Below are 23,646 nucleotides of genomic sequence, written 5' to 3' on the forward strand. Positions count from 1 at the left end.
GGAGTGGGGTGGGCTGGTATCAGCCGGGCTGTGCCATGTGGTGCCGAGTGGGACATTGTTCTGTGCAGCCGGCTCCTCGTCCCTTCCCCGCAGGCTCCGGGGGCCGGGCCCCTTTGATCTAACAAAAGGCCCGTGCTGACTTTGTCTCCTTTGCCCTGATTTGTCCTCACAGCTGCCTGGCGCGATCCCGAGCGCTGGCTGGTGGATGAGGCTAGAGCCATCACGCTGGGTGGGACGTGGGCATGGTGGGCAGCAGGGATCCTGGCACGACTTGAGTGGCCCCCCACATGCCAAGTGCTTTGCAGGCTGGTTGGCGACCATGTCCCAGCCCCACAGAGCCAGTGTTCTGGATACGTTGCCTGCGTGGTGGTTGTGGGCCCCAGGGGAAATCAAGGCTGGGTTCCATGCTGCCTGGGCGCTCGGGTGCTGTGGGACAAGCATAGTGTGGAAACCTGGCTGGAGGAGAAGGCAGAGCCCGGCTCCCAGCCCCTCGGTGCCAGGACAGAGCAGCCAGAGCCTGCTTGTCTCCACCTTGCCCTGTGTGGAGCAGCCCTGGGGCAGGCCTGGCCGAGGAGGAGCGGATTGGCCCCTGGCTCTGGGCTATGGCTGTGGCGTCCTTTCCCCTCAGCCCTGCCTTATGGAGGTGACAGCGAGTCCATGTGCCGGCAATGGACAGAGGGGCTGAGAATCTCAGGGGTTTGGGGCCAGATCCAGAGCTCACTGGAGTCGAACCGCCTTTGCACCAGGCCTTGTGACACCAGAGCGCTGCCCCGGACAGGAGCTCTGGAAGCTGCAGGGGTGGTTTAGGTCCAATTCTGCCCTCCTGGAGCCGGAGTAAGTCAGGAGCTGCCCGAGCCAGGTCCTGCAGGCTCAGAATGCAGACACAATGTTACCAGCCCTGGGGGCGTGGGGCTTGCACCTCCTGGCCCGTAGGTCAATGTGGCACCGGGAGGTGGGGGGCAAGGACTGGGGCTCACTGAGCATGGCCCAGGCTGCCTGTTTCTGGAAGCCAGGGGGTCAGAGCTGAGCGCCTCGGAGGCCGTTTGCTCTCTGGCTGAACAAGACCATCAAGCTCATGGTTGCAAGGGAGGAGGCACTCGCAGCCCAGCTGGGCATGGGGAGGGAGAGACATGCTGCCTAAGCGACCAGCTCCACTGCCTCCATCTCCCACCTTTGGGGATCCCTGCCCCGAGTGCTGGTGCCCAGGCCTGGTGCTGCCTGGGCAGTGACCCGGTGGGCACAGACTGCAGGGCCGAGGGCTGCGCGAGGGAGCTTGCTGGGGCAGTGACCAAGTTCCCCATCAAGCCCGTTCCCACGCAGTCAGGCCCCTGCCTCAGGGCTCTGTGCAGGCGTCGGGACGGGGTTTCTGCTGCTGAGTGCCCGGACCTAGCACGGCCTGTAGCTCTCTGCACTCCTGTTCTCCCCAGGAGAGGCCAGCGCCCGCCCCGCAGCCGGTTCTCCTCGCTGGTTGTGCCTGAGGCCCAAGGAGAATCTGGGCTGTCACGGAGTCCCTGGGTGCTGCTCTGGAACTGATCCCCACCAAACCAGTCAGGACTTTGGGGAGTCTCCTCTCCCTTGGAGCAGACTGTCTCCAGGGCAAGAAGCTCACACGTCTTCACTGCCTGGGTCTCTCCTTGGAGCATTCAGCATCTTCTGCCCCTCCATGTGCTTCCCACAGCGAGCCCACCCCAGCGGGGTCCTGGGGAAGCCACAGGCCCCTGCCTGGCTCAGGGCACAGACAGACAGTGCTCGCATACAGTCCCACCTGCGATAACCGGACACACTGACTGGATCCCAGCTGCTCCGGATCAGGCTCCCTTGTGCAGGGAGGGGTGGGCCCTGCCTGCAGAGTTTATAATCTCCGGTGCTGAGCACTCGGGCCTCGGCTGAGTCCCCCATGAGTAAGGCTCTGAAACTACCTGGCTGGGCACCGGTGCAGAGGTAGCAAACCCTGAGCAGGAGCCAGGGCCAGATTTTCAAGTGCTCAGTATCCAGACCTGGAGGCAGATTTCCCTGAGCCGAGCGTGTGGCGTGGCGCAGTGCCTGGGAACCCCAGCCCGCGCTGCCTCTGTGCAGTGCCCGGAGCGGAACTAGGAACTGGCCAGACGGGAGACGCCCCAGAAGTGTTGAGCTGTGTCTGGACCAGCGGCGAGGCCCTGCGGGGGGCCTGGCGGCTCAGGCACAGTGGAAGGTACGAGTCGATGCCCTCCGCTGGGCTCTCCGTTGACCCGGGTGTCGTGGTGGGGAGCTCGGTGAAAGGTCTCAGCGCAGTCAGCAGCAGACCAGCACACCAGCCTGGCACGGGAAGAGCAAGCCAGAGCACAGCAGCAGGGGCGGCCTGCCCTGGCCCCAGAGGTCAGCTCCAGCTTCCTGTCTCGGATCACAGGCAGCAGTGGTGGGATGGATGCTGTCACGGAGTCCCCGGGCGATGCTCTGGAACTGCTCCCCACAAAGCCAGTCAGGACTTTGGGGAGCCTCCTCTCCCTTGGAGCAGACTTGTTCAGGGCAAGAAGCTCACACGTCTTCACCTCCTGGGTCTCTCCTTGGAGCATTACAGCATCCTCTGCCCCTCCGTGTGCTTCCTCACAGCGAGCGCACCCAGCGGGTCCTGGGGAAGCCCCAGGGTTCTGCCCACCTCCCACTTTGGAGTCAGACGTGACTCTCAGCCAGCAAACAAGGTTTATCATGACAGAACAGGGTCTGAAAACAGAGCCTTGTAGATGACAGCGAACCAGAACCCTCGGCCGGCGCCAATGTCTTGGGGCAGTGAGCCAGACCCTAGGCTGCCCTCACTCTGAGTCCCGCGCCAGCTCAAGACTAACCCCCCTCCAGCCCCTCTCTGCTCACCTCTCTTTCCGGGCCAGGAGGTCACCTGATCCCGTTGTTCCAACACCTTTCACTGGTACCTTTGCAGAGAGGGGCCACAGCCATCAGTTGCTAGCGACAGAGTGCCCGGCATTTAGGCGCGACTGGTCCTTCTCTGTACGGCAATCACACACCATTATTCCAGCCAGAGATACTAAGACACTGCTAAGGGGACACTGAGGCAGCCACACAGTGTCAAGAGCAACTTAAAAGACACAAGTCCGCAGTTCGTCACAGATGCACCCAAGGATCCCAGTGACTTGGAAAAGACGTCCATTGCGGGAAGAGGGGAAGAGCTTGGTACACCGGGAAGCAGATTGGACAAGGAGGGCCTGGCACGAGATCATACACTCATAGACTTTTTGGTCAGAAGGGACTATCTCATCATCCAGTACTAGACTCCTGCACAATGCAGGCACAGATCACACCCACCCACTCCTATAACAAACCCCTAATCCTATGTCTGAGTGATTGAAGTCCTCAAATTGTGTGTGAAGCCTATCAAGCTGCAGAGAATCCCTCCAACCATGCCCGTGCCCATGCTGAGCGGAAGGCGAAAACCTCCAGGCTCCTGCCAATCTGCCCTGAAGAATTCCTATCCAGACCAAATATGCGATCAGTAACCCCTGAGCAGGTGGCAAGTACTCACCACGCCAGACCCAGGAAAGAAATTCTCTGTCGTAACTCAGATCCCATCCCAGTCTAAATCCCATCACAGCCGTGGGCATACTTACCTGGTGTAATCAAAAGATCAACTGCCAAATTAATTGCCAAAATTAGGCTATCCCATCATACCATCCCCTCCATAAACTTATCAAGCTTAGTCTTAAAGCCAGATATGTCTTTTGCCCCCACTGCTCCCCTTGGAAGGCTGTTCCAGAACTTCACTCCTCTAATGGTTAGAAACCTTCGTCTAATTTCAAGTCTAAACTTCCTAGTGTCCAGTTTATATCAAGGCAACACATTTATGGAAGGCGAAAGCTGGATCAGGTATGCAGTGCTGGCCGAAGTCTCAGCAGAGTCTCTGCCACAGTCTCCATAGTGTGTGACCCTGGGCACGTCACTTCACCGCTCCTTGCCTCAGTTTCCCATCTGTGACATGGGGACAATTATCCTTCTTTTCTTTTTCTTGGATTGGAAGCTGTCCGGTGCAGGGACTGTCTCTATCTTCGGCACCCACACAACGGGGCCCCTATCTGTCAGCTGAGGCCAAGGAACCACTGTCCCGACATTCCAGAATTAACCAGGTGTCCAGGAAGGATCAGCCGGTTAGAATTCCCAGTGATGTGTCCCGGAAGTTAAAGGGGATCTAAACCCGCCTGCTTTGTGGATTCAGACACTTCCCCGCTGGCCAGGTTCTGCCAGGACTGTCCATTCTAGGATTTCCTGCACTTTTCTGGGCCTGGCCTCTGTCAGCGACAGGATACCTGGATTGATGGGCCCCTGGCCTGGTCTCTGCCAAGTCTTGTGGACCCGTGGTCCCTGCAAGGGGAGAGGCTGTGGGGGGGAGCATGCCAGGCAGACAGCTCAGTGAGGACAGACCCGGGAGGAAGCGGCTCTTCCTTGCCTTGAATCGTGCTAGTTTCCCAGTGAGCAGGGACAGTGAAATTGCCCCATTTCTCTCTGCCAGCCTGTTCCCAAATTCCTCTCGCACTGAGACCCAGCACGGGAAGAGGCAGCCCCTGTTTCTACAAATCCTGCCCCACAACTCTCTTGCCTGCCAGGGCTCACCAGCCCTACCGATGCTAGTGGGTATCAGCACCTAGGAAAAGCTTTGCTCTCCTGGTGCCAGCTCTGGGTAGCGGGTGTGTGATGGGGCATCTGCCACACACTGGCCTATAAAGGGCTTAAGGGACCCTAAGGAGGCTGCACAGAAAGCAGCCAATAGGAGAGGGGCTGAGAGTAGCAGCCAATCAGGGCCAAGCAGGCCTACATAAGAAGGGCTGCTGAGCAGAGAAGCATCAGTTGCTCCCTGGAGCTCAAGGAGGGAGGACTGGCTGCCTTGGACAGAGCAGTGCTGGGTGGGATCGGGGGAGGGGGGGGGAGAGAGAGAGAGAGAGAGAGAGAGAGTGAGAGTGAGAGTGAGAGTGTGTGTGTGTGTGTGTGTGTGTGTGTGTGTGCGCGCGCACAAGCAAGCAAGCAAGCAAGCTCCTGGCTGGCTGGCTGCTAAGACTGGCATGCTGAGGCCCTGAGATAAGGTTGGAGAAGGTACCGGAAGCGGCCCAGGGAAGCAGAATGAGAGGTTGGAGGGGATGCATTGTGTGGCTACTATCTACAGGGTTCCTGGGCTGGGACCCGGATGAGTGGACAAGCCTTGGTTCCCTCACCACTGAGGAAGGTGCTGGACTGTCTGACGGCGGTACCTCCCCGTGGAAGGGGAGAGCACAGGGTGGGGCTTTGTCCTGAGAGGACACTGCAGTCCTTGGAACAACACGGGTCCAGGAGGAGAAGTGATGGTGATGAGACATCACCAGAAGAGGGTGCTCTGGCTAGCAGAGCTAATCCCCAGGACAGCCAGCAGGAGGCGCTAGCGTGATGAGTCGCACCCCATCAGGGGGTTTTCTTGAAGCCCCAGCTCCTGGAGTCCCGTGGTCACACCAGAGGCACAGTTTTCATTTCAAAAGAAACAAGTTTCTAGCCCCCATGACTGCAGAAAACCAGGTGCAGGTGACCCTGAAAGGCTGCGAAAGTAGATGGTGAAGAGCCCCAAACACGTGCGTTCTCATGGTTTTGGGGAGCCTGCCTCCCTGGGGATTGGTGACCATTGGTCTGAGCAAGAGACCAGGAACCAGGCACTTCCCTGGGATTGTGACCCCATTGCAGTGAGCTGGTGATCGTCCGCTGTGTCCGCACCCCTCTTGGAGAGCTCTGCTGGGCACAGCTAGGTTGTGGGATGCCTTTCAGCTTCCCTCGCTGGGTATATCAGGGCATCTGTGCCTCACCCTTACTGCCCCAGGCAGCCTTCCACAGAGCTGGTCCCTGCCAATGCGCCCGTAACCGCAGCGTCTGGGCACCCCGCACAAGCAGACTGTTGGGCTTCCTCCTGGGAATTCTGGGAGCTCCCTGCAGGCCTTGGCGTGGGGCAGACGCGTGTAAACAGCTGCGTGTGCCCCATTCAGCGAGCTGCGGAGCTAATAATAGCGCGGTGAGGTCAGCGCCGTTCCCCAACGCTTCCTGTTTTGCTGCAAAGGGCCCTGTCTGCGGGTGGGGGTGGGGTGAGTGCGCCCAGGGCGGCGTGGTAACCTTTGCCGGGGGAGTTTACGTTAGTGCCTGGTGCGCTGGTGACGCGCTTGGGACGCTCTCCAGGTCTCTGCCCCAGGCTGACATTAAAGCAGTGTGCACTCCCCTCCCCCAGCCCCAGCCAGGGGTGTAACCCTCTGGGCAAGCAGCTCCCCTGGGCCGGGGGGCCTCCCCCATGCTGCCAGCTCCACTGGGCTCCTAATCCTGCGGTGGGCCGGCCTGGGGGGTGGAGGAGAGGTATGGTGGAGTCAGGAGTGGAGCAGGGGATGGCGAATAGGGCAGGGCAGATCTGGGGGCACCTGGCCCACTCCGGGTGAGGCAGGGCCTGGCTGGCAATTCCTCCAGGTTTCTGGCTGATGGCTGGGTCTGGGCTGGCGCAGCCCCCCGGCCCCGACAGGAGTTTGTCCGCTCCCCCTCTTCTAGCAGCAGAGCTGCACCCACATGTCTGTGGGGCCTAGGCTGGAGGCGGGGATGGGCTCTGCACTGTGCCACGGCTCCGGCTTGGGGATCCCCTGGGGCCGTGGTGAGGACACTGAGAGGGCAGAACGTGCCACCGGGAGGCTGAGCTGGGCACCTCCGGGGCAGCAGGAGCCAGGGAGGACCTGGTCACGGGTCTCCCATACAGCGCAGCCAGAGCCGCACCGAAACAGCTCAGCACCAAACCCACAGTCGCTTCCCCTCTGGTGGCGCCTGGGCCAAAGGGCCTGCTGAGGGAAACGCCCGCCAGCTGCTCAGCAGGGCCTGGGTCGAACTGCTGCATCCAGCGTGAGGCCCGTGCATCCATGGCCGGGAAGGTGCTGGCTTGGCAGCCAGAGACTGATGGGTGGCGGGCTTAGTCGAGCCTGGGGCCGGCCTGGCTAGCAGCAGGGTGAGCTCCCCTCCACTCCCAGTTCACGTCAGCGGGGATGGCAGCTTTCATTTCCACAGAGCCCAGATGCAAGTCTTGTCTCTTTGCCCGCCCCCCGGAGACAAGCCTCTCCTCACAGGCAGCCAGGATCACCCAGCGCAGGACACCATGTGGGGCAGGTCTCCCCAAGGGTTCACTCGCCCCCTGAAGGGAAAAGTCGAGCGTCTCGTTCCGGAGTTGGTCTGCAGCTGAGACGGTGCCAGCTGGGACCTTGCCAGCTCAACCAGCTGGAGCATTAGATGCCACGACGCAGGGAACAATCCTGCCTAGGCATCAGATGGGACATGAGAGGTGGGGCCAAGCGCCAGGGGAGGGCCAGGGAACAGAGCCAGCCACTGGCAGCACAAACGAGAAGAGCAGGCTGGCAGGTGTGGGAGGAAAGGGCTCCTGCTGCTAGGTAAGGGGGTACGGGAGGAGCCGGGTGCCATCTGCATTGCTGCTGGGACTCAGTGCCAGGGATCCCATCTTTTGGGGGGTCATTGCCCCCCGGGAGAGGGAGCTGAGCCTCTCATCCCTGGGCCCCATGCACAGGGGTGCTGCAGGTCCCAGGCAGGTGATGTGGGAAGTTCCCATGGTGCAAAATGGGGCATGTCAGCCCCCATGTTTGACACCGAGGGGCTGGCAGGCCACGCAGCAGGTTGGCCATGTCCAGGCCGAGCCGGGAGCAATCCACCAGGGTCACTCTTTGGCCTTAGAAACCTCATCATATCCGGCCAGATCAGTCGCTCTCAGGCCTGATCCTGTGAGGCACTGAGCACCAGGTGGGAGCCGGTCAGGACTTGGGAGGATCAGGCCCTGCATAAAGCCCTCTGGTGGTAGTGGGGTGTTCCCCGCCCTGCTCTGTCTGGCCCCGGGAGCCAGCTGAGCATGGAGAGTAGAGGGGAAACCAAGGTGCAAGGGCACTCCTTGCAGCCAGTCCCCAGAGACCTGCTTCGGAGCAGGCTGGTCATGTCCTGGCCTCCTGGGGGATGCACCCCTCTCCCCGGGCTGCTCCTGGCTCCTACCAGAGCCGAGGTTGCCTCTGCAGGGCAGGGGAGGGCTGAGAGCAGGCGCTGACAGAGATGCAGTGATGCACAGTGGACAGAGCACCGGACTGGCCCTCCGGAGACCTGGCTCCTATTCTTGGCTTTGCCCAGGGCCTGCTGGGGGAACTTGGGCACGTTGTTCCCCCTCCCCATGTCTCAGTTTCCCCTCCCACTCTGCTGAGGAGCTCTTTGGGGTAGGGGCTGTCTGTGCCTCTGCACAGCACCCAGGGCAGGGGGGCCTGCTCTCAGCTGGGGGCTGGTGGGAGGCCCTGGCTCTGCCAGAAGAGAGTCAGCGAGGGCACCAGGTCTGCGAGGGCAGGGCAGGGCCGGGTCGGGCCGGGGAGGGGGGCGGCTTTCCGAGGCGCAGGGAGATTTTCCTCCTCGGACTACAAGCTGCTCTCGGTTGCTGATTGATTCAGAGAGTGGCTCAGAGCAAGGCTGGTGGCGAGGAGGAGGCCCCGGAGAATATGCTGACACTGGGGTTTCTGTTCTGCTCCCAACAGCCACGGGGCCTGCGCCGGTGCAGTCCGGAGTTGCTCAAAGGGCCCGATTCTCCCCTTGCTGATGCTGGCAGGCTGGTGGGGCCCTGATAATGGAGCTGTGGGTTCCTAGCTGGGAGGGGCTCTGTCGCCCGCTGGTGCCTGTGTGAGAACTACCCCTGGTGGGTGTCATTCCCCCCCACTGACTGAGGAGGGCTGGGCATGGCCACGAGACATGGGCAGGCAGGACTCTTTGCCCCAGCTCGCCAGGCTGGGCAGAATTTCCTGGCAATACCTCTAGGGGCCACCCCTTAGCCCCCGTTGTTTGCCAGCCACAGAGCCTGGCTTGCCATTTGTCTGATATTCGGAGGTGAATTGAATCCATTGCTCGGGGCTGCGGCAGAGCCATGCACAGAGCCGCACCGCACCCAGCTTGCGGGTCTCCACAGCTCTGCTGGTGCCCCTCACTCCTGACCCGCAGCCCCCCTGCTATTCCAGCCTGGCTCCCCCCACCCCAGCTATGCCAGTGCCCCTCACTCCCAACCTGCAGCCCGCCGGTTATTCCAGCCTGGCTCCCCGAGACACAGCTCTGCTGCTGCCCCTCAATCCCAACCCGCAGCCCGTCAGCTATTCCAGTCTGGGGTCCCCCCACCCCAGCTCTGCCAGTGCCCCTCACTCCCAACCCTCAGTCCCCCTGCTATTCCAGCCTGGTTCCCCTAGATACAGCTCTGCTAGTGCCCCTCACTCCCAACCTGCAGCCCCCTGCTATTCCAGCCTGACTCCCCTAGACACAGCTCTGCTGGTGCCCCTCACTCCCGACCTGCAGCCCACCAGCTATTCCAGCCTGGCTTCCCCCACCCCAGCTCTGCCGATGCCCCTCACTCCCGACCCACAGTCCGCCGGCTATTCCAGTCTGGGCTTCCCCCACCCCAGCTCTGCCAGTGCCCCTCTCTCAGGCCAGTTAAAATTGAAGGGATTGTTACCTGAAGCAGGGCTCAGAGTTCAGCCCGCCAGGAGCTGCTGGTGCTCAGGGCATGAAATGAGCTGTGATGATGTGGTTCTGGCGGGACCCAACTGAGAGTGCCAGATCAGGACCAATTGCTCAAACAGGGCAGTTCCAGCCCTAGGCTGGGGTCTTTCCACCTCTAAGGCACCAAACCAGCCAGACAAAAAAGACTTCGGTTTCACCCCACTGGCCAACCAGAAGTCACACACGCAATTTCTTTAGACACTCCAGTCTCCCAGTATCCCCACCAGTGCCACCCGTCCTGGGGATGAATGGTTATGAAAACCAACACCCCAGTAAAAGAAAACGGTTCTCTCGATCCAAATCCAAGAGCCCCAGACCAGGTAATAGAAACTCAGATTTTCTTACCACAATCACGCTGTTGCTCTTATAGAATCTAAATTAAGTTTAAATTATAAAGGGAAAAGGTAGAGATGAGAGCTAGAATTGGTTAAATGAATCATTACACATCAGTAAATGACAAAGCTCCTTGGTTCAGGCTTGTAGCAGTGATGGAATAAACTGCAGGTTCAAATCAAGTCTCTGGAGAACATCCCCCGCTGGGATGGGTCATAAGTCCTTAGTTCAGAGCTTCAGTTTGTAGCAAAGTCCCTCCAGAGGTAAGAAGCAGGCTTGAAGACCAGATGGAGATGAGGCATCAGCCTTTTACAGTTTTTCCAGGTGTAAGAACCTCTTTGTTCTTACTGTGGAAAATTACAGCAAAATGGAGTCTGGAGTCACATGGGCAAGTCCCTGCACACCCTGCTGAGTTACAAGGCATGTCTGCCTTCTCTCCATGGGTCAGTTGTGTAGCTGATGGTCCTTAATGGGCCATCAAGCAGGCTAGGCAGAGCTAACACCAACTTGTCTGAGCTGTTTCCCAGAAGCACAGCACAAGTTTGAAGTACAGACAGGATAGAGCCAATATTCATAACTTCAACTAAAAAGTGTTACATACATATAGCCAGCATAATCATAACCAGTAACCCAGAACCTGGTCTTAGACACCTTTTATGACCCCCTTTACATAAGATTTGGTGCCACTACAGGACCTTGGTTGCAAACCATGTTCTATATGGTCCAAGATTATATCAATAACGTTACACGAGCCAAGAGAAATGCTCCCCCTGCTAAAGCATTGCCTAGGGGCGAGGCACATTTGTGGGTGGGGAGCTGCCCCTGGGCCAGCTGGACCCATGATCGATCTCGTCAGCTACAGCTGCCCCATGTCCTTAGGAGGTTGCCTCGTGACATTTCTGAGGCCAGCACATTCCACATGGGCTCTTGTTGTGTGGATGGTCATGGCAGACTTTACTGGAGGAGTGCGGGGGAGTGGGCACTGTTACACAGCCAGCCAAGCATGATAGCAAGTGCTCAGTCTTGAGCAGACAAGCTGCGGGTGAGGCCCTGGTTCTGTGCAGAGGCAGCTGAGCAAGCCGCAGCAGCGTTACTCTCTGCTTTGGGCTCTGATTAGAGTCCTGGTTTGAGGCGGCTACCCCCTGGGAACTGGGATTTCCCCCGTGCTGGTTGTGACCCGCTCTGGTCCAGGCTAGGTGCATGTGGATAAATAAGCCAATTGCACTTCTAATAGACCCTGACTCCACATCACAGATTTCTCCTGCGCTGGGAAGCCACAAGGCTCCGGGCGCCTGCTAGCAGTCAGTGGAGGAGCAGGCGCTTCTGTGCTTGCTGCATGCCTCAGTGGGTCTGAGCAGGGCTGGGTGCATCGTGGCTAATGGAGTCCCGGTGCCATCAGACCCAGATGGGAGCCCTCCCTGAGCAGGCCTTAGCAGGAGTCTTAACTCATCATTCTCTCTGCTGGCAGCTTTCACCCGGCTCACGGCTCTGTGGTTGCTGTGATGAGGCTGGGGCAGGTCTGTCTCAGCAGGATTTCCCTGGCGCGGGCGGCTGGCACCACGTGAAGTGTTGCTCAGCGGAAAGAAGCAGGAGGGGAAATCGGTGTCAGGTGCCCTGGAAAGTGCCGGTGCATGAGGTGACGGTTGGGCCCTGGTGCATGGAACAATCCGTCTGGTAGGGGAAGGAGCCACCCCACAGGGGGGTTCCCCTGGCTCCCCTTCCAGGGCAGGTTTGGCAGTGATGTGTGCGCAGATCTGTCCCTGAGGTCCTGCCCCCAGATCTGCATTCACCCTCTGCAGCTGGCTGGGGGTGGGGGATGGAGCCCGTCCATTCCCGTCCATGAGGGCCCCTGATGCCCCTCTCCCTGCTGTCTACTCCCTTGTCAGGGATGTCAGCAAGGGCCCTGACCTAGACTGTGTCACTCGGTTGTGGGGTATTTCGCTGTGGGGTGCTCAGGACAGCCACCCGCTGAGACTGCGGCTAATGCAGCTGCTGGGCCGCGCCCCCCAGCCAGGCCCAGCTCCCGGGGAGTCGGTCTCTGGCTTTTGGGGCATCGCTGGCTCCGAGGACGGACATTGCAGCTGGAAGGGATTTCACTCAGCAAAGTTTGATCCGTCTGGACGGTGCCCCTGCCCGGAGCGCAGCCAGGCCGGCCCCGGGCGCTCTGCTGCCCCCGGTGTGTTCACTGCCGTGCCAGGCCGCTGGTGCTCTACTTCCACAAGGGTGTTCGTGGCCATGCCGGGCCCCTGGTGCTCTGCTCCCCCCAGCGTGTTCATGGCTGTGCCAGGCTCCTGGTGCTCTGCTCCCCCCAGGGGAGTTCGTAGCCATGCCGGGCCCCTGGTGCTCCCTCGGGGGTGTTTGGGGCAGGGCCGGGCTCCTGGCACTCTGCTCCCCCGGGGGTGTTTGGGGCAGGGCCGGGTCCCTGGTGCTCTGCTCCCCCCAGGGGTGTTCGTGGCCCTTCTGACATTGCTGCTGTGGCAAGTCAGGCACTTCCTGTTTACCCTGCGGCGGGGAGGCTGTTGCCTGGAGACGTTAGAACCGAAATACTTGCCCGGGCTGTGGTCACCCAGCCCCAGAGCAGGGACAGGAAAAGTGGCCCCGGGGGTGGGACTGTTTGTCCTCAAAACAATTGGGCGTAACTGTGTCACAACACACGCACACAATGAGGTGCACACGCAGTCAGGTACACATGTGGCTGGTGCCCACACAGACGTGGTGAGGTACAGATATACACACAGAGTCAGCTACACACACAAACACATACAGGCATGTGATCACTCACACACCCACATGCAGGCACACATGGCTGGGAACACACACACGCGCATGCATCCAGAGTCAGGTACGCACACACGTGGTCAGCTACACACATGTACGTACACACTTGGCTGGGTGTGTGCGCACATACACACACAGTGTCAGGATGCGCCCGGGTCCAGCCCATGTGGTAGCAAATTGCAACCTCAGCATAAGTCAGCAATGCGGCGCTGTTGCAAAAAAAGCAAATGTAATTGTCAGTTGCATTAGCTGAGGCAGCGCGTGCAAGTCACGGGAGGTGACAGTACCGCTGTACTCGGCACTGGTTAGGCCTCAGCTGGAGAACTGGGTCCAGTTTCGGTCACCGCTGTAGAGAAAGGATGTAGAGAAAGTGGAAAGGATCCGGAGGCGCGCAACAACGATGATCAGAGGGATGGAACGCAGCCGTAGCAGCAAAGGCTGAAGGACCTGGGTGTGTTTAGTTTGGAAAAGAGGAGATTAAGGGGGGACATGAGCGTGGCCAGTCTTCAAATACTTGAAAGGCTGCCCTAAAATAGATGGCGAAAAGTCGTTCTCTCTTGCCCCAGAGGGCAGGACAAGAGGCAACGGGCTCAGAGTACGGCACCGCAGATTTAGGTTAAATCTCAGGACAAATGTCCTAACCACAAGGCCCGTCGGCTCATGGAACAGAGGCCTTGGGAGGTCCTGGAAGCTCCTTTGCTGGAGGTTTTTGAGAGGAGACTAGATGATCCTGGCAGTCCTCTCTAATCCTGTGGGTCTATGATTTTACACCCCACCCCCAGCGTGGCATCAGCGTCCTGCCCCCCCGTCTGCCCACCCTGCCTCGGGCTGTAGGCAGCGGGCTCCCTGCTGGCAGGGGCGGCTCAATCATGCCCTGGGGCAGGTACCAGCCAGCATAGGTCCTGGCACTAGATGGGAAAGGCAGGGCCCCTGGGTGCAGGGTGTGCCCGGGGCTGGGTACCAGGCCAGCGTAGATGCCTGGCGCTAGATGGGAAAGGCAGGGCCCCTGGGTGCAGGGTGTGCCTGGGGGTGGGTACCAGGCCAGCGTAGGTACCTGGTGCTAGATGGGAAAGGCAGGGCCCCTGGGTGCAGGGTGTGCCCGGGGGTGGGTACCAGGCCAGCTTAGATGCCTGGCGCTAGATGGCAAAGGCAGGACCCCTGGGTGCAGGGTGTGCCTGGGGGTGGGTACCAGGCCAGCGTGGGTGCCTGGTGCTAGATGGGAAAGGCAGGGCCCCTGGGTGCAGGGTGTGCCCGGGGGTGGGTACCAGCCCAGCGTAGGTGCCTGGCGCTAGATGGGAAAGGCAGGGGCCCTGGGTGCAGGGTGTGCCCAGGGGTGGGTACCAGGCCAGCGTAGGTACCTGGTGCTAGATGGGAAAGGCAGAGCCCCTGCTTGGAGGGTGTGCCAGGGGGTTGGTATCAGGCTAGCGTAGATGCCTGGCATGAGATGGGAAAGGCAGGGCCCCTGGGTGCAGGGTGTGCCCAGGGTTGAGTACCAGGCCAGCATAGGTGCCTGGCACTAGATGGGAAAGGCAGGGGCCTGGGTGCAGGGTGTGCCCAGGGTTGGGTACCAGGCCAGCCAGCTGGTTATGGGCATTGGACAGGCCATGCTGGGACAGCTGGAGGCCTCGTGGCTCACCCTCCCCTCCCCCACCCAGAGACTGTGTCATGGGGGGTGAGGACAGGGCTTGGGGAGCCGGGGCGATGCCGAGGCCTAGACCCAGCAGAGCCGCTGCTCTCGCAGCCTCTTAGCCTTGGAGGCCAGACGGGGCCAGCGTGATCTGCCGTGGCTGGGCACAGAACCTCTGGCCGAGTCGCTGCCCCTCTAACCAGTGTTTCCGGACTCCCCGAGAATCCCCCATTGACACTAACTCAAGCCAGTGAGTGACCCATCCCCACGTTGCAGCCAGGGGAAGGGGAAACCGCTCCGAGGGGGTGGGGGGAGGATTCCTTCCCCGCCCCAGACTGGCCATCGGTGAGACCCAGGGGAGGTGGACACGTGGCAGAGCCCTCCCCACCCCATCCCCGCCTGTTGGGAGATGTGCTGCCAGCAGGCACAGCTCGGCCCCAGCCCTCTCGTCACCCCGGCCCCCCCAGGCGCAATGGGCTGGGAATGGGAACGGAGCCGCCCCGAGGAGCCCAGGCCACTGAGCCGAGCTGGCTGGGGACAGGGATCCGCCGAGACCCCACTGGCTGGGCGGCAGAGCTGGCCCGTGCCATGGGCCGGTGGTGCTGAGGGTGCCAGACGCAGCAGTGGCCAAGCCCTGCGTCGGCTGGGGGAGCAGCTCCATGCTCCAGTCCGGCCCTGAGGCGCCCCCTGCTGGCTGTGTGTTGTATCTGTGTGTGTGTGTGTGCACTGTACTGCTCTGTGTGTGTGTCTGTGCATTGTAGTGGTGTGTGTGTGTCTGTGTGCCATGTGTGTGCACTGTACTGCTGTGTGTGTGTCTGTGCACTGTAGTGCTGTGTGTCTGTGCTGTGTGCGTGCGTGTCTGTGTGCCATGTCTGTGCATTGTAGTGCTGTGTGTGTCTGTGTGCCGTGTGTGTGTACTGTACTGATGTGTGCGTGCGTTTGTTTGTGTGTGTCTGTGCATTGTAGTGCGGTGTGTTGTATCTGTGCGTGTGTGTGCACTGGAGTGCTGTGTGTCTGTGCTGTGTGCGTGCGTTTGTGTGTCTGTGCATTGTAGTGCGGTGTGTCTGTGTGCCGTGTGTGTGCACTGTACTGCTGTGTGTGTGTCTGTGCATTGTAGTGCGGTGTGTTGTATCTCTGCGTGTGTGTGCACTGTACTGCTGTGTGTCTGTGCTGTGTGCGTGTGTGTTTGTGTGTCTGTGCATTGTAGGGCTGTGTGTTGTATCTCTGTGTGCATGTGTGCACTGTACTGCTGTGTGTGTGTGTTTCTGTGTGTGTGTGCCATGTGTGTGTGTTAGCTGTGTGTGCCGGGTGTACATTGTATCTGTGCGTGTGGCCAGTTCCCCACAGCTGACAACTCCCTCCTCCCCCGGCTCATTCTCTGCCGTCACAGGTGCCTGGAGAGACACCGGTGGCAGTGCCAGGGGGTCCGGGCCCTGGCAACGCTCCCCTCATCCCCCACCCCGAGCAGCAGCCTAGCTGCCCCCGAACTCTGGCCCAGTGTGTCGGGGCTGCAGTGACCCTGGGAGCTCTCTGGGGGGGATCCCTGCAAAGCTGCCTGGCCTAGTGCGGCCTTGACCCACAGGCTCCCTGGGGCAAGGCAGCCTCCCTGCTGGGAAGCACTAAGGGGTGCCGCTCCCCCCCCCGAGCCCATGTCCCTGCAGCCCCCGAGCTGAGCCTGGGGCTCCCAGGGTATCGCTCCCAGCAAGCGGCTGAGGTCCCCGTTTCCCTCCTAGCGAAGGGTAACAATGCCCCAGCGGGCACTGAGCACTGGGCTCCACCAGCTGCGTGGGGCGAACCCTAGAGCTCCTGAGACAGAGAGGTTGTAGGCAGGTGCTAGTCAGACACTCCCCATCCCCAGCTCCACCGGTGCCCCTCACTCCTGACCTGCAGCCCCTGCTAGCCCAGCCCTGGGCTCCCCCTAGCCCTGCCGGTGCCCCTCACTCCTGACCTGCAGCCCCTGCTAGCCCAGCCCTGGGCTCCCCCCCATCAGCTCTGCTGGGGCCCCTCACTCCTGACACGCAGCCCCCTGCTAGCCCAGCCCTGGGCTCCCCTCAGCTCTGCCGGTGCCCCTCACTCCTGACCCGCAGCCTCTGCTAGCCCAGCCCCGGGCTCCCCCCCAGCTCTGCCGGTGCCCCTCACTCCCAACACACAGCCCCCTGCTATCCTAGCCATGGGCTCCCCAGCTCCACTGGTGCCCTTCACTCCAGACCCAACTCCACCGGTGCCCCTTACTCCTGACCTGCAGCCCCCTGCAGTGCCAGTGCCCCAGTCCCCAGCTGACTCCAGCTGTCTGTCTGTGTTTTTCCCACAGGCGGCTGTGACCTATGGACAGACGGACCTGCAGGAGCACTGCCTGGTGTTCGTGGAGGACCGCACGCAGGTACTGTTATTCAGGGAGTAAGGAGGGGCACAGGGCGGCAGGGCTTGGCCAGAGGTGCACGGCCCTGAGGTCTAAGAGCTCAAAGCGTGTGGCGGGGGGGCTGTGCATTGGCCTGCCCTCCCATGAACTCTGACAATACCCCCGCCCCCTGCCACCCCGCTAGCAGACTTGGGCATGTGGCCAATGCCCCACGTGGGCCCTGGGCCCTGAGCAGCCAAGAGAAGGGGTCGGGACAGGGCTGCGGTGGAGGGGGGATGGGATGGGGCAGGGCAGGGGGTGGTGGGATGGGGGAGGTGCCAAGGGCTAGTAGGACAGGGACGGGGATAATGGGGGAGCTGTCAGGGTACATGCCCAGGTGGTGTGGGGAGGGGTTCTGTGCCCGCCCCGTGCCAGGTGGGGTCAGCCCCACTGCCAGGCTGCCAAGGGTGACCCGGTCCGTTTGCGGCACTGCAGGAGGTGGTGCAGACACGGAGTTTCCATGAGCTGTCGGCCGCAGCGCTGGTGGCCGTGCTGCGCAGCGACCGGCTGGCCATCGACGAGCCAGACCTGATCCGGGCCGTGCGGGAATGGGCCCACGTCAGCTCGGTGAGTGCCAGCAGCCCCCACAGCCAGGAGCTGGGGCCCACCAAGCCAGGGGCTTGCTGCCGGCATCTGAGCCCCCACCATGGGGGTCACCCAGTGAGTGCATGGCAGAACTGGGAATAGACCTCCCGACTCTAACCCGTAGACCCCACTCCTCACCCAGAACCGGAAAAGAACCCAGGCATCCTGGCTGCCAGATCCCTCCCAGAGCTGGGGTTAGAACCCAGGCATCCTGGCTGCCAGCCAGGGCCAGCTCCAGGCACCAGCGCAGCAAGCAGGTGCCTGGGGTGGCCAACAGAGAGGGGCAGCACATCTGGCTCTTCGGCAGCAATTCGGCGGCGGGTCCCTCAATCCCTCTCGGAGGGAAGAACCAGCCGCCGGATTCCGCCGAATAACGAAGCAGCGGCGGTTATGCTGCCGCTGACATGCCACCAATCGCGGCTATTTTTTTTTCCCCACCGTTTGGGGTGGCAAAAATGCTGGAGCCGGCCCTGCTACCAGCCACCCACCTCCCACCCCCCCGCCCACCCTGGAGAAGCAGAGCGCAAGGCCCCAGGGTGTCCCAGGTGAGGGCACCTGTCCTCAGCTCCCAGGCTCCGGCTGCCACCCAGGCCCCAATCTCTGGGGCACAAGCACAGGTGATGCCAGTCCCTGCCCACCCCTCAGTGCTCCCCTGTCTGCCCCGGGGGCTCGATGCCAGATTATCGCCCACCCCCTTGGCTCCCCAGATCATCCTCCTACCCGCTGGCTCCCAGGGTCATGGATCCGGCCCCTGACCCTGCACTCCTGTTCCAGGCTGTCCTGGAGCGGCCAGTGGCCGAGGTGGCAGCGGGCCCAGTGCGTGAGCTCCGCCTGCCCCTGCTCTCACCCCATGAGCTGGCAGCCCTGGAGAGCCACAACCAGAGGGATCCGCTCATTCCGGTGAGGGGCCAGCTGGCTGTGTCCGTCTGGCTGCGGCCATCTGCCTGTGTCTGTCTGTCTGTCTGTCCATACGCCCCGGCTGTGTCTGTGTCCGTCTGCCTGTGTCTGTCTGTCTGTCCATGCGCCCCGGCTGTGTCTGTGTCTGTCTGCCTGTGTCTGTCTGTCTGTCCATGCGCCCCGGCTGTGACTGTGTCCGTCTGCCTGTGTTTGTCTGTCTGCCCATGCGCCCCAGCTGTGTCTGTGTCCGTCTGTCTGTCCTTGTGGCCCTGGCTGTTTACGTCCATCTGTCTATGTCTGTCTGTCTGTCTGTGTCCATCTGGCCATGCGTCCTTGGCGGAGGGCAGGGGGGCACATGGGATCCGCTGAAGGCCCTCAGGCCGCCCCTGGGAGTGGGTCTGGGCAGTGCCTCTGGGGTGGGGAGCGGCTGGCAAGAGATGCCAAGGGACTGCGGTCAGGAAGCTGCTGCCAGGGACAAGCAGAGACATTTGCAGCACTGACCCAGACGTCTGCCCCACGGCCCCCTATGCCAGGCACCAGCCCCATCGCCCTCTCCATCCCTGCCAGTTCTCGGCACATCTTGCAGCCCTGTCCTGCCCCCAAACCCCAGGTGCCTGGCCTTGTGTCCGGCTGGGCCCAGCTGTGAGCCGTGTGCCCAGGGCCAGCCGTGGTGTGACTGGGACCAGCCAGCACAGCAGCAGCCTGGTGTCCCCCCCGCAGGTCGAGTGCATCGCTGAGGCCTGGAAGTGCCATGTGCTGAGGAAGGGGAGTGGGGCACCATCCCGTCTGTGCCAGCGCCGCAGAGGCACCCAGCCCCGGGAGCACCACAGCTACCTCGAGTGAGGAGGCAGCAGCCAGTGGCGGGCACCAGGCGTCACGGGGGGGCAGGGAGAGGCTGTTCCCTCGTCTCTGGGATGAGTGACAGGGCAAAGTGCACTTCCCAGGACTCTGCTGGTCTTGCGCACCCATTGTGACAGAGCTGGGGGTAGGCCTGGCCCATCCTAGCCAGTGCCAGGCCAGGCTCAGGGCTGCCATTGTCCTGTATGGAGGGGCAGGGCTGAGACAGCACCTGCCCACAATGCTCCCTCTTGCCCGAATTTGCTGTGAGGTCCAGGTAGGCTGCCCAGCTGGCATGGCTGGGGGTGGCAGGGCAGGGCCAGGGAGAGGCTCCCACCCATTATCTCCTATTCAGGCACAGCCAGATCAGCTGAGAGCTCCCTGAGCCGACAGCCCCGCGCATTGGCAATGGATTGAGACGGGCCTGGATTTTTCCGTGGCCCAGACAGAAGGCTGAGTGGGGTGACATGACAGCCTCCTGTCTGAGCCCGATCTTGGGTGGAGCTGGGGAAGGTCAGGTTAGTACCTCCTGCAGCCTGGGGCCAGCTACAGCAGCCCAGGGACTGCTCTAATATACACCTGGGCTGTAACAAGGGCTAGCTAGCAGCCCAGACTAGCCAGAGGGCCCAGCCCAGTAGCATAGCTGGGGGGAGTGGGGGAGCGGCCGCTCCCTCATCGAGCACAAGTGGCTCCGGGTGTCTTCAGCGGCACTGAAGCTTCATCGCCGAAATGCCGCCGAAGACCTGCGGAGCGAGTGAAGGTCCTGCCGCCAAGGTGCCGCCGAAGACCTGGAGCGCCGCCCCGTCAGTTAAAGCGCCGCAGCGGGTGGCGCCTTTTTTTTTCCCACTCGCCCTCTTCCCTCCACCTGGCTATGCTACTGGCCCAGCCTGGTGGGTGAGCCCCCTCCTGCCTCCCCTGGGGTGCGTGCTCCCCAGGGACCCCCCTGAGCTGGGGGGAGCCCTAGCTTGGGATGCCAGCTGCTTCCCAGCCCCTTTGTGCACAGGCCCTGCCTCAGGGCCGACCTCTCCAGCGTGTGCATGATCCTGAGCGGGGGTTGGAGGTCCACCAGCCCCAGGGCCACACCACACCCCTCACCAAGTCACAGGGCCACCAAAGGAGGGGGCCAGCCCTGGCACATGCTGGACCAGGCCTCCGGGGAGTCACTGGGGGCCCTGGGGCTGCCCTGCAGCGCACACAGGATCAATAAAACTCCATGGAGCTCACTGCTGAGTCAGTGTCTTGGTTTCAGCAACGCCTCAGAGCTGGGGGGAGCCCAGGGCTGGGCTAGCAGGGGGCTGCGTGTTGGGAGTGAGGGGCATCAGCAGAGCTGGGGGTGGGTAGAGTCCAGGGCTGGGCTAGCAGGTGCATGCAGGGATAGACTAAGGGGGTCTGGGGAGGAGTTGCCCATTGATGGCCTATAGCCAGCACCCCACGTCCCTGCACCCCACATCCCTGGGTGAGTTGGGCTGGGGACAAGGGGCCGCTGGTCTTTACTGCCTCCCGCTGGAGCTGTGCCTGGGAAGGCCCTTGGGACAGCAGGCTCCCCTTTGTGACTGTAGCCCCAGCTGGGGGTCTGGACACCTGGGTTCATTGCCTGGCTTTGCCACAGGCCCCCTGGGGGACCTCAGGGAAGTTGTGTGCTCACTCTGTACCTCAGTTTCCCCATCTATGGCAGGGCTGCCAGGCTCAGACATCCAGGGCCCACAGAGGGGTGGCACTGGAGATGGGTTCCTCCAAGGCTGGTAGAGAGGGCACATGACAGCTGGGTGGGTCACAGCAGCGGGCACAGTGCAGCACGTCCAGATCGCCCCCCTGCATCTGTCTGTCTAGCCTGCCAGCCCCCTGCAGTCTCTGCCCATCACACGTAGCAGCAGCCACTCAGGGGCAGTGCAAGGCGCTGGATCCTGAGGCTGGCCCTGTTCTGAGCCGTCCCTGTGGCACTGATGGGTTTCTACCTCCAGGGACCCCAGTCAGCCTGTGGCCCGCCCAGCCAGGGCCTGGTGGAGCCCGACAAGCCCTTGGCATCTCCTAGCCGGGGCAGCAGGCTGCCTCCACGCCCAGCAGCACTCTCCCCTGCTGCCCAGGGAGACCAGAGGCAGAGGTGAGGGGCCCGCCAGTACAGGGTTCCCTTCTTCAGCCAGGTGGGGACACTGAGGCCAGGATTGCCCAGGACAGTCAGTTCCTCCGGGGCCAATGGGGGCCAATGCCGGGATGTGCTACCCTGCATGCCCACCCTGTCCAGGGGTCCGGCTTGTCTCCCGCAGGCAGGGTGGAGGCAGGGCAGGGACCTTACTCTAGCTCCTCTTTCCCAGGCCCCGCACCAGGGATGTGGCGGAATCTATTCTTGGCGCCCTGGGAACTGACAGCGAGCCCCTGGGTTGGCCCAGGGGAGTTTTAGCTCAGCCCAAAACAGCTGCTGGATTTCTCCACTGGCTTCTTTGCCAGGGTGCTCTGGAGCATCCGGCCAGGGCAGGCCCAGCTCAGGAACTTTGCTCATGCTCACACCCAGGGACTTGTCAGCCGAGAGGCAGCCAGCAAAGACCACGGGTGAAACCGGGGTGGGGCGGGGGGATCTCAGCCCAGGCTGCAGCTTCAGGGCTGGGCCTGCCCCAAGTGCCCAGGGTCAGCGGGGTGGTGCTGGGGCAGGACCTGGCTGGGGCACAGCAGGACGATGTGGTGATGGCGATTCAGTAGGGAGTGATGCCCTGCTGGGCCCATGCAGAGCTAGAGGGGAGCCTTCCCTGACCTAGTGCCCGGGGGGGGCAGTATGAGCTGCTGGGGGCTACGTGGGGATCAGCTGCGGGGGCACCATGCACTGCTGTGGCCATGGCACTGGGGGGCACCACACCCTGTTGTGGCCATGGCACTGGGGGCAGCACAGCAGCTGAGTTCAGGGCATGCTGCAAGGAGGGCCAGGCTACCACCCATGTTTGTTTCGAGTGTGGGTTGCTAAGTGACCAGGGAGTGGAGAACTGGCTGGGTGCCCTCTGGCATTCACTGATGGGGGAGAGGTAGGAGCAGCCTTTGGCCTTGGCAGCCTGGCCATCCACCCCCCTGCTGCTCTGCCTGCCTGGCTTTGGCTGGCATTACCAGTGCCCCTCACCCTGACCTGCAGCCCCCTGCTAGCCCAGCCCTGGGCTCCTCTCAGCTTTGATAGTGCCCCTCAATCCTGACCCGCAGCCCCTGCTAGCCCAGCCCTGGGCTCCCCCCCAGCTCTGCCGGTGCTCCTCACTCCCAACCCGCAGCCCCCTGCTAGCCCAGCTGTGGGGTCCCCTCAGCTCTGACAGTGTCCCTCAATCCCGACCTGCAGCCCCCTGGAAGGCCAGCCCTGGACTCCCCTCAGCTCTGACAGTGCCCCTCACTCCCGACCCACAGCCCCCTGCCAGCTCTGCCCTGGGCTGTCCCACACAGCTCTGCCAGTGCCCGTCATTCCTGACCCACAGCCTCCTGCCGGCCCCACCGTGGGCTCCCCTCAGCTCTGCCAGTGTCCCTCACTCCCAACCCGCAGCCCCTGCTAGCCCAGCCCTGGGCTCCCCTCAGCTCTGCCGATGCCCCTGATTCCCGACCTGCAGCCCCCTACCAGCCCAGCCCAGGGCTCCCCTCAGCTCTGACAGTGCCCCTCAATCCTGACCCGCAGCCCCCTTCTAGTCCAGCCCTGGGCTCCCCTCAGCTCTGACAGTGCCCCTCACCCCCTCAACATGACCCGCAGCCCCCTTCGCAGTCCAGCCCTGGCTAGCCTCAGCTCTGGCAGTGCCCCTCAATCCTGACCCGCAGCCCTGCTAGCCCAGCCTCAGCTCCCCATCAGCTCTGACAGCCCCTCAATCCAACCTGCACGGCCCTGCTAGCCCAGCCCTGGTGCTTTCCCCTCAGCTCTGACAGTGCCCCTCAATCCCGACCCGTCAGCCCCTGTAGCCCAGCACGCTTAACCTTCTGACCTTTGCTAGCCCCTCCTTCACACACACACATCACACCACAGCACTGGCCTGTGGTGCTGGGAGCGGAGTGTGGAAGTAGTGACCTCTTCCTATGTGCGGGGGCTCTGACGCAGCCTGTTCCCCATGTTTGGGGTTGGGTGGGGGGGTAGTGAAGTTGATGGGGTGCTTGCCCCCTGGGGGGGATTGCAAAACCTTGTGTCCCCGTCGCCCCCAGCCGCTATGGTAACCCCTTTTGGGTGCCTAGGGTGCCAGGCTCACCAGGCTGCAGGAGCACGTTTCCTGTAGGAGGGAGGGGGGACAGCACGGGGCGGTTCACGGACCCCCACAGGACCCCCAAATCCTGTGGGGGCTGAGGAGCTGCCCCCAATGACTGTGGGCCACCGGGAGCTCGGCGTGGAGAAGGGGGGGGCCTCGGGACGCGTTCGGGGCACGCTGTCGGCAGTGGGGGCCGGTGTGTGCGAGGCCGGCGGTCGGGGCGGCGGTCGGCCCGTGTGTTATAAGTGTGGGGCGAGCGAGGGCGGCGGCGGCTGGGCGCTAGCAGCTCATACTTACCTGGCAGGGGAGATACCATGATCACGAAGGTGGTTTTTCCCAGCGTGAGGCTCATCCATTGCACTGCGGGTGTGCTGACCCCTGCGATTTCCCCAAATGCGGGAAACTCGACTGCATAATTTGTGGTAGTGGGGAACTGGCGTTCGCGCTTCTCGACC

General features: G+C 62.1%; 1 protein-coding gene and 1 non-coding gene across 2 annotated transcripts in view; both read left to right on the forward strand.

The window, feature by feature from the left end:
* The window catches only part of BTBD19 (BTB domain containing 19), a 68,940-nt gene extending 49,570 nt beyond the window's left edge, over nucleotides 1-19,370 (forward strand). The window contains exons 5-8 of the mRNA XM_075068278.1: nucleotides 16,596-16,664; nucleotides 17,118-17,249; nucleotides 18,042-18,167; nucleotides 18,885-19,370. Of these exons, the coding sequence (XP_074924379.1) occupies nucleotides 16,596-16,664; nucleotides 17,118-17,249; nucleotides 18,042-18,167; nucleotides 18,885-19,007 (450 nt within the window). The 3' untranslated portion in view covers nucleotides 19,008-19,370. The remainder of the gene's footprint in view (nucleotides 1-16,595; nucleotides 16,665-17,117; nucleotides 17,250-18,041; nucleotides 18,168-18,884) is intronic.
* Nucleotides 19,371-23,480: 4,110 nt separating this feature from the next.
* LOC142047178 (U1 spliceosomal RNA) lies at nucleotides 23,481-23,646 on the forward strand. The gene has a single exon (XR_012656346.1). It is a non-coding gene; the product is annotated as a U1 spliceosomal RNA (small nuclear RNA).

This window comes from Chelonoidis abingdonii, chromosome 7 (genome assembly GCF_003597395.2).
Source record: "Chelonoidis abingdonii isolate Lonesome George chromosome 7, CheloAbing_2.0, whole genome shotgun sequence".
Classification (NCBI taxonomy): domain Eukaryota; kingdom Metazoa; phylum Chordata; order Testudines; family Testudinidae; genus Chelonoidis; species Chelonoidis abingdonii.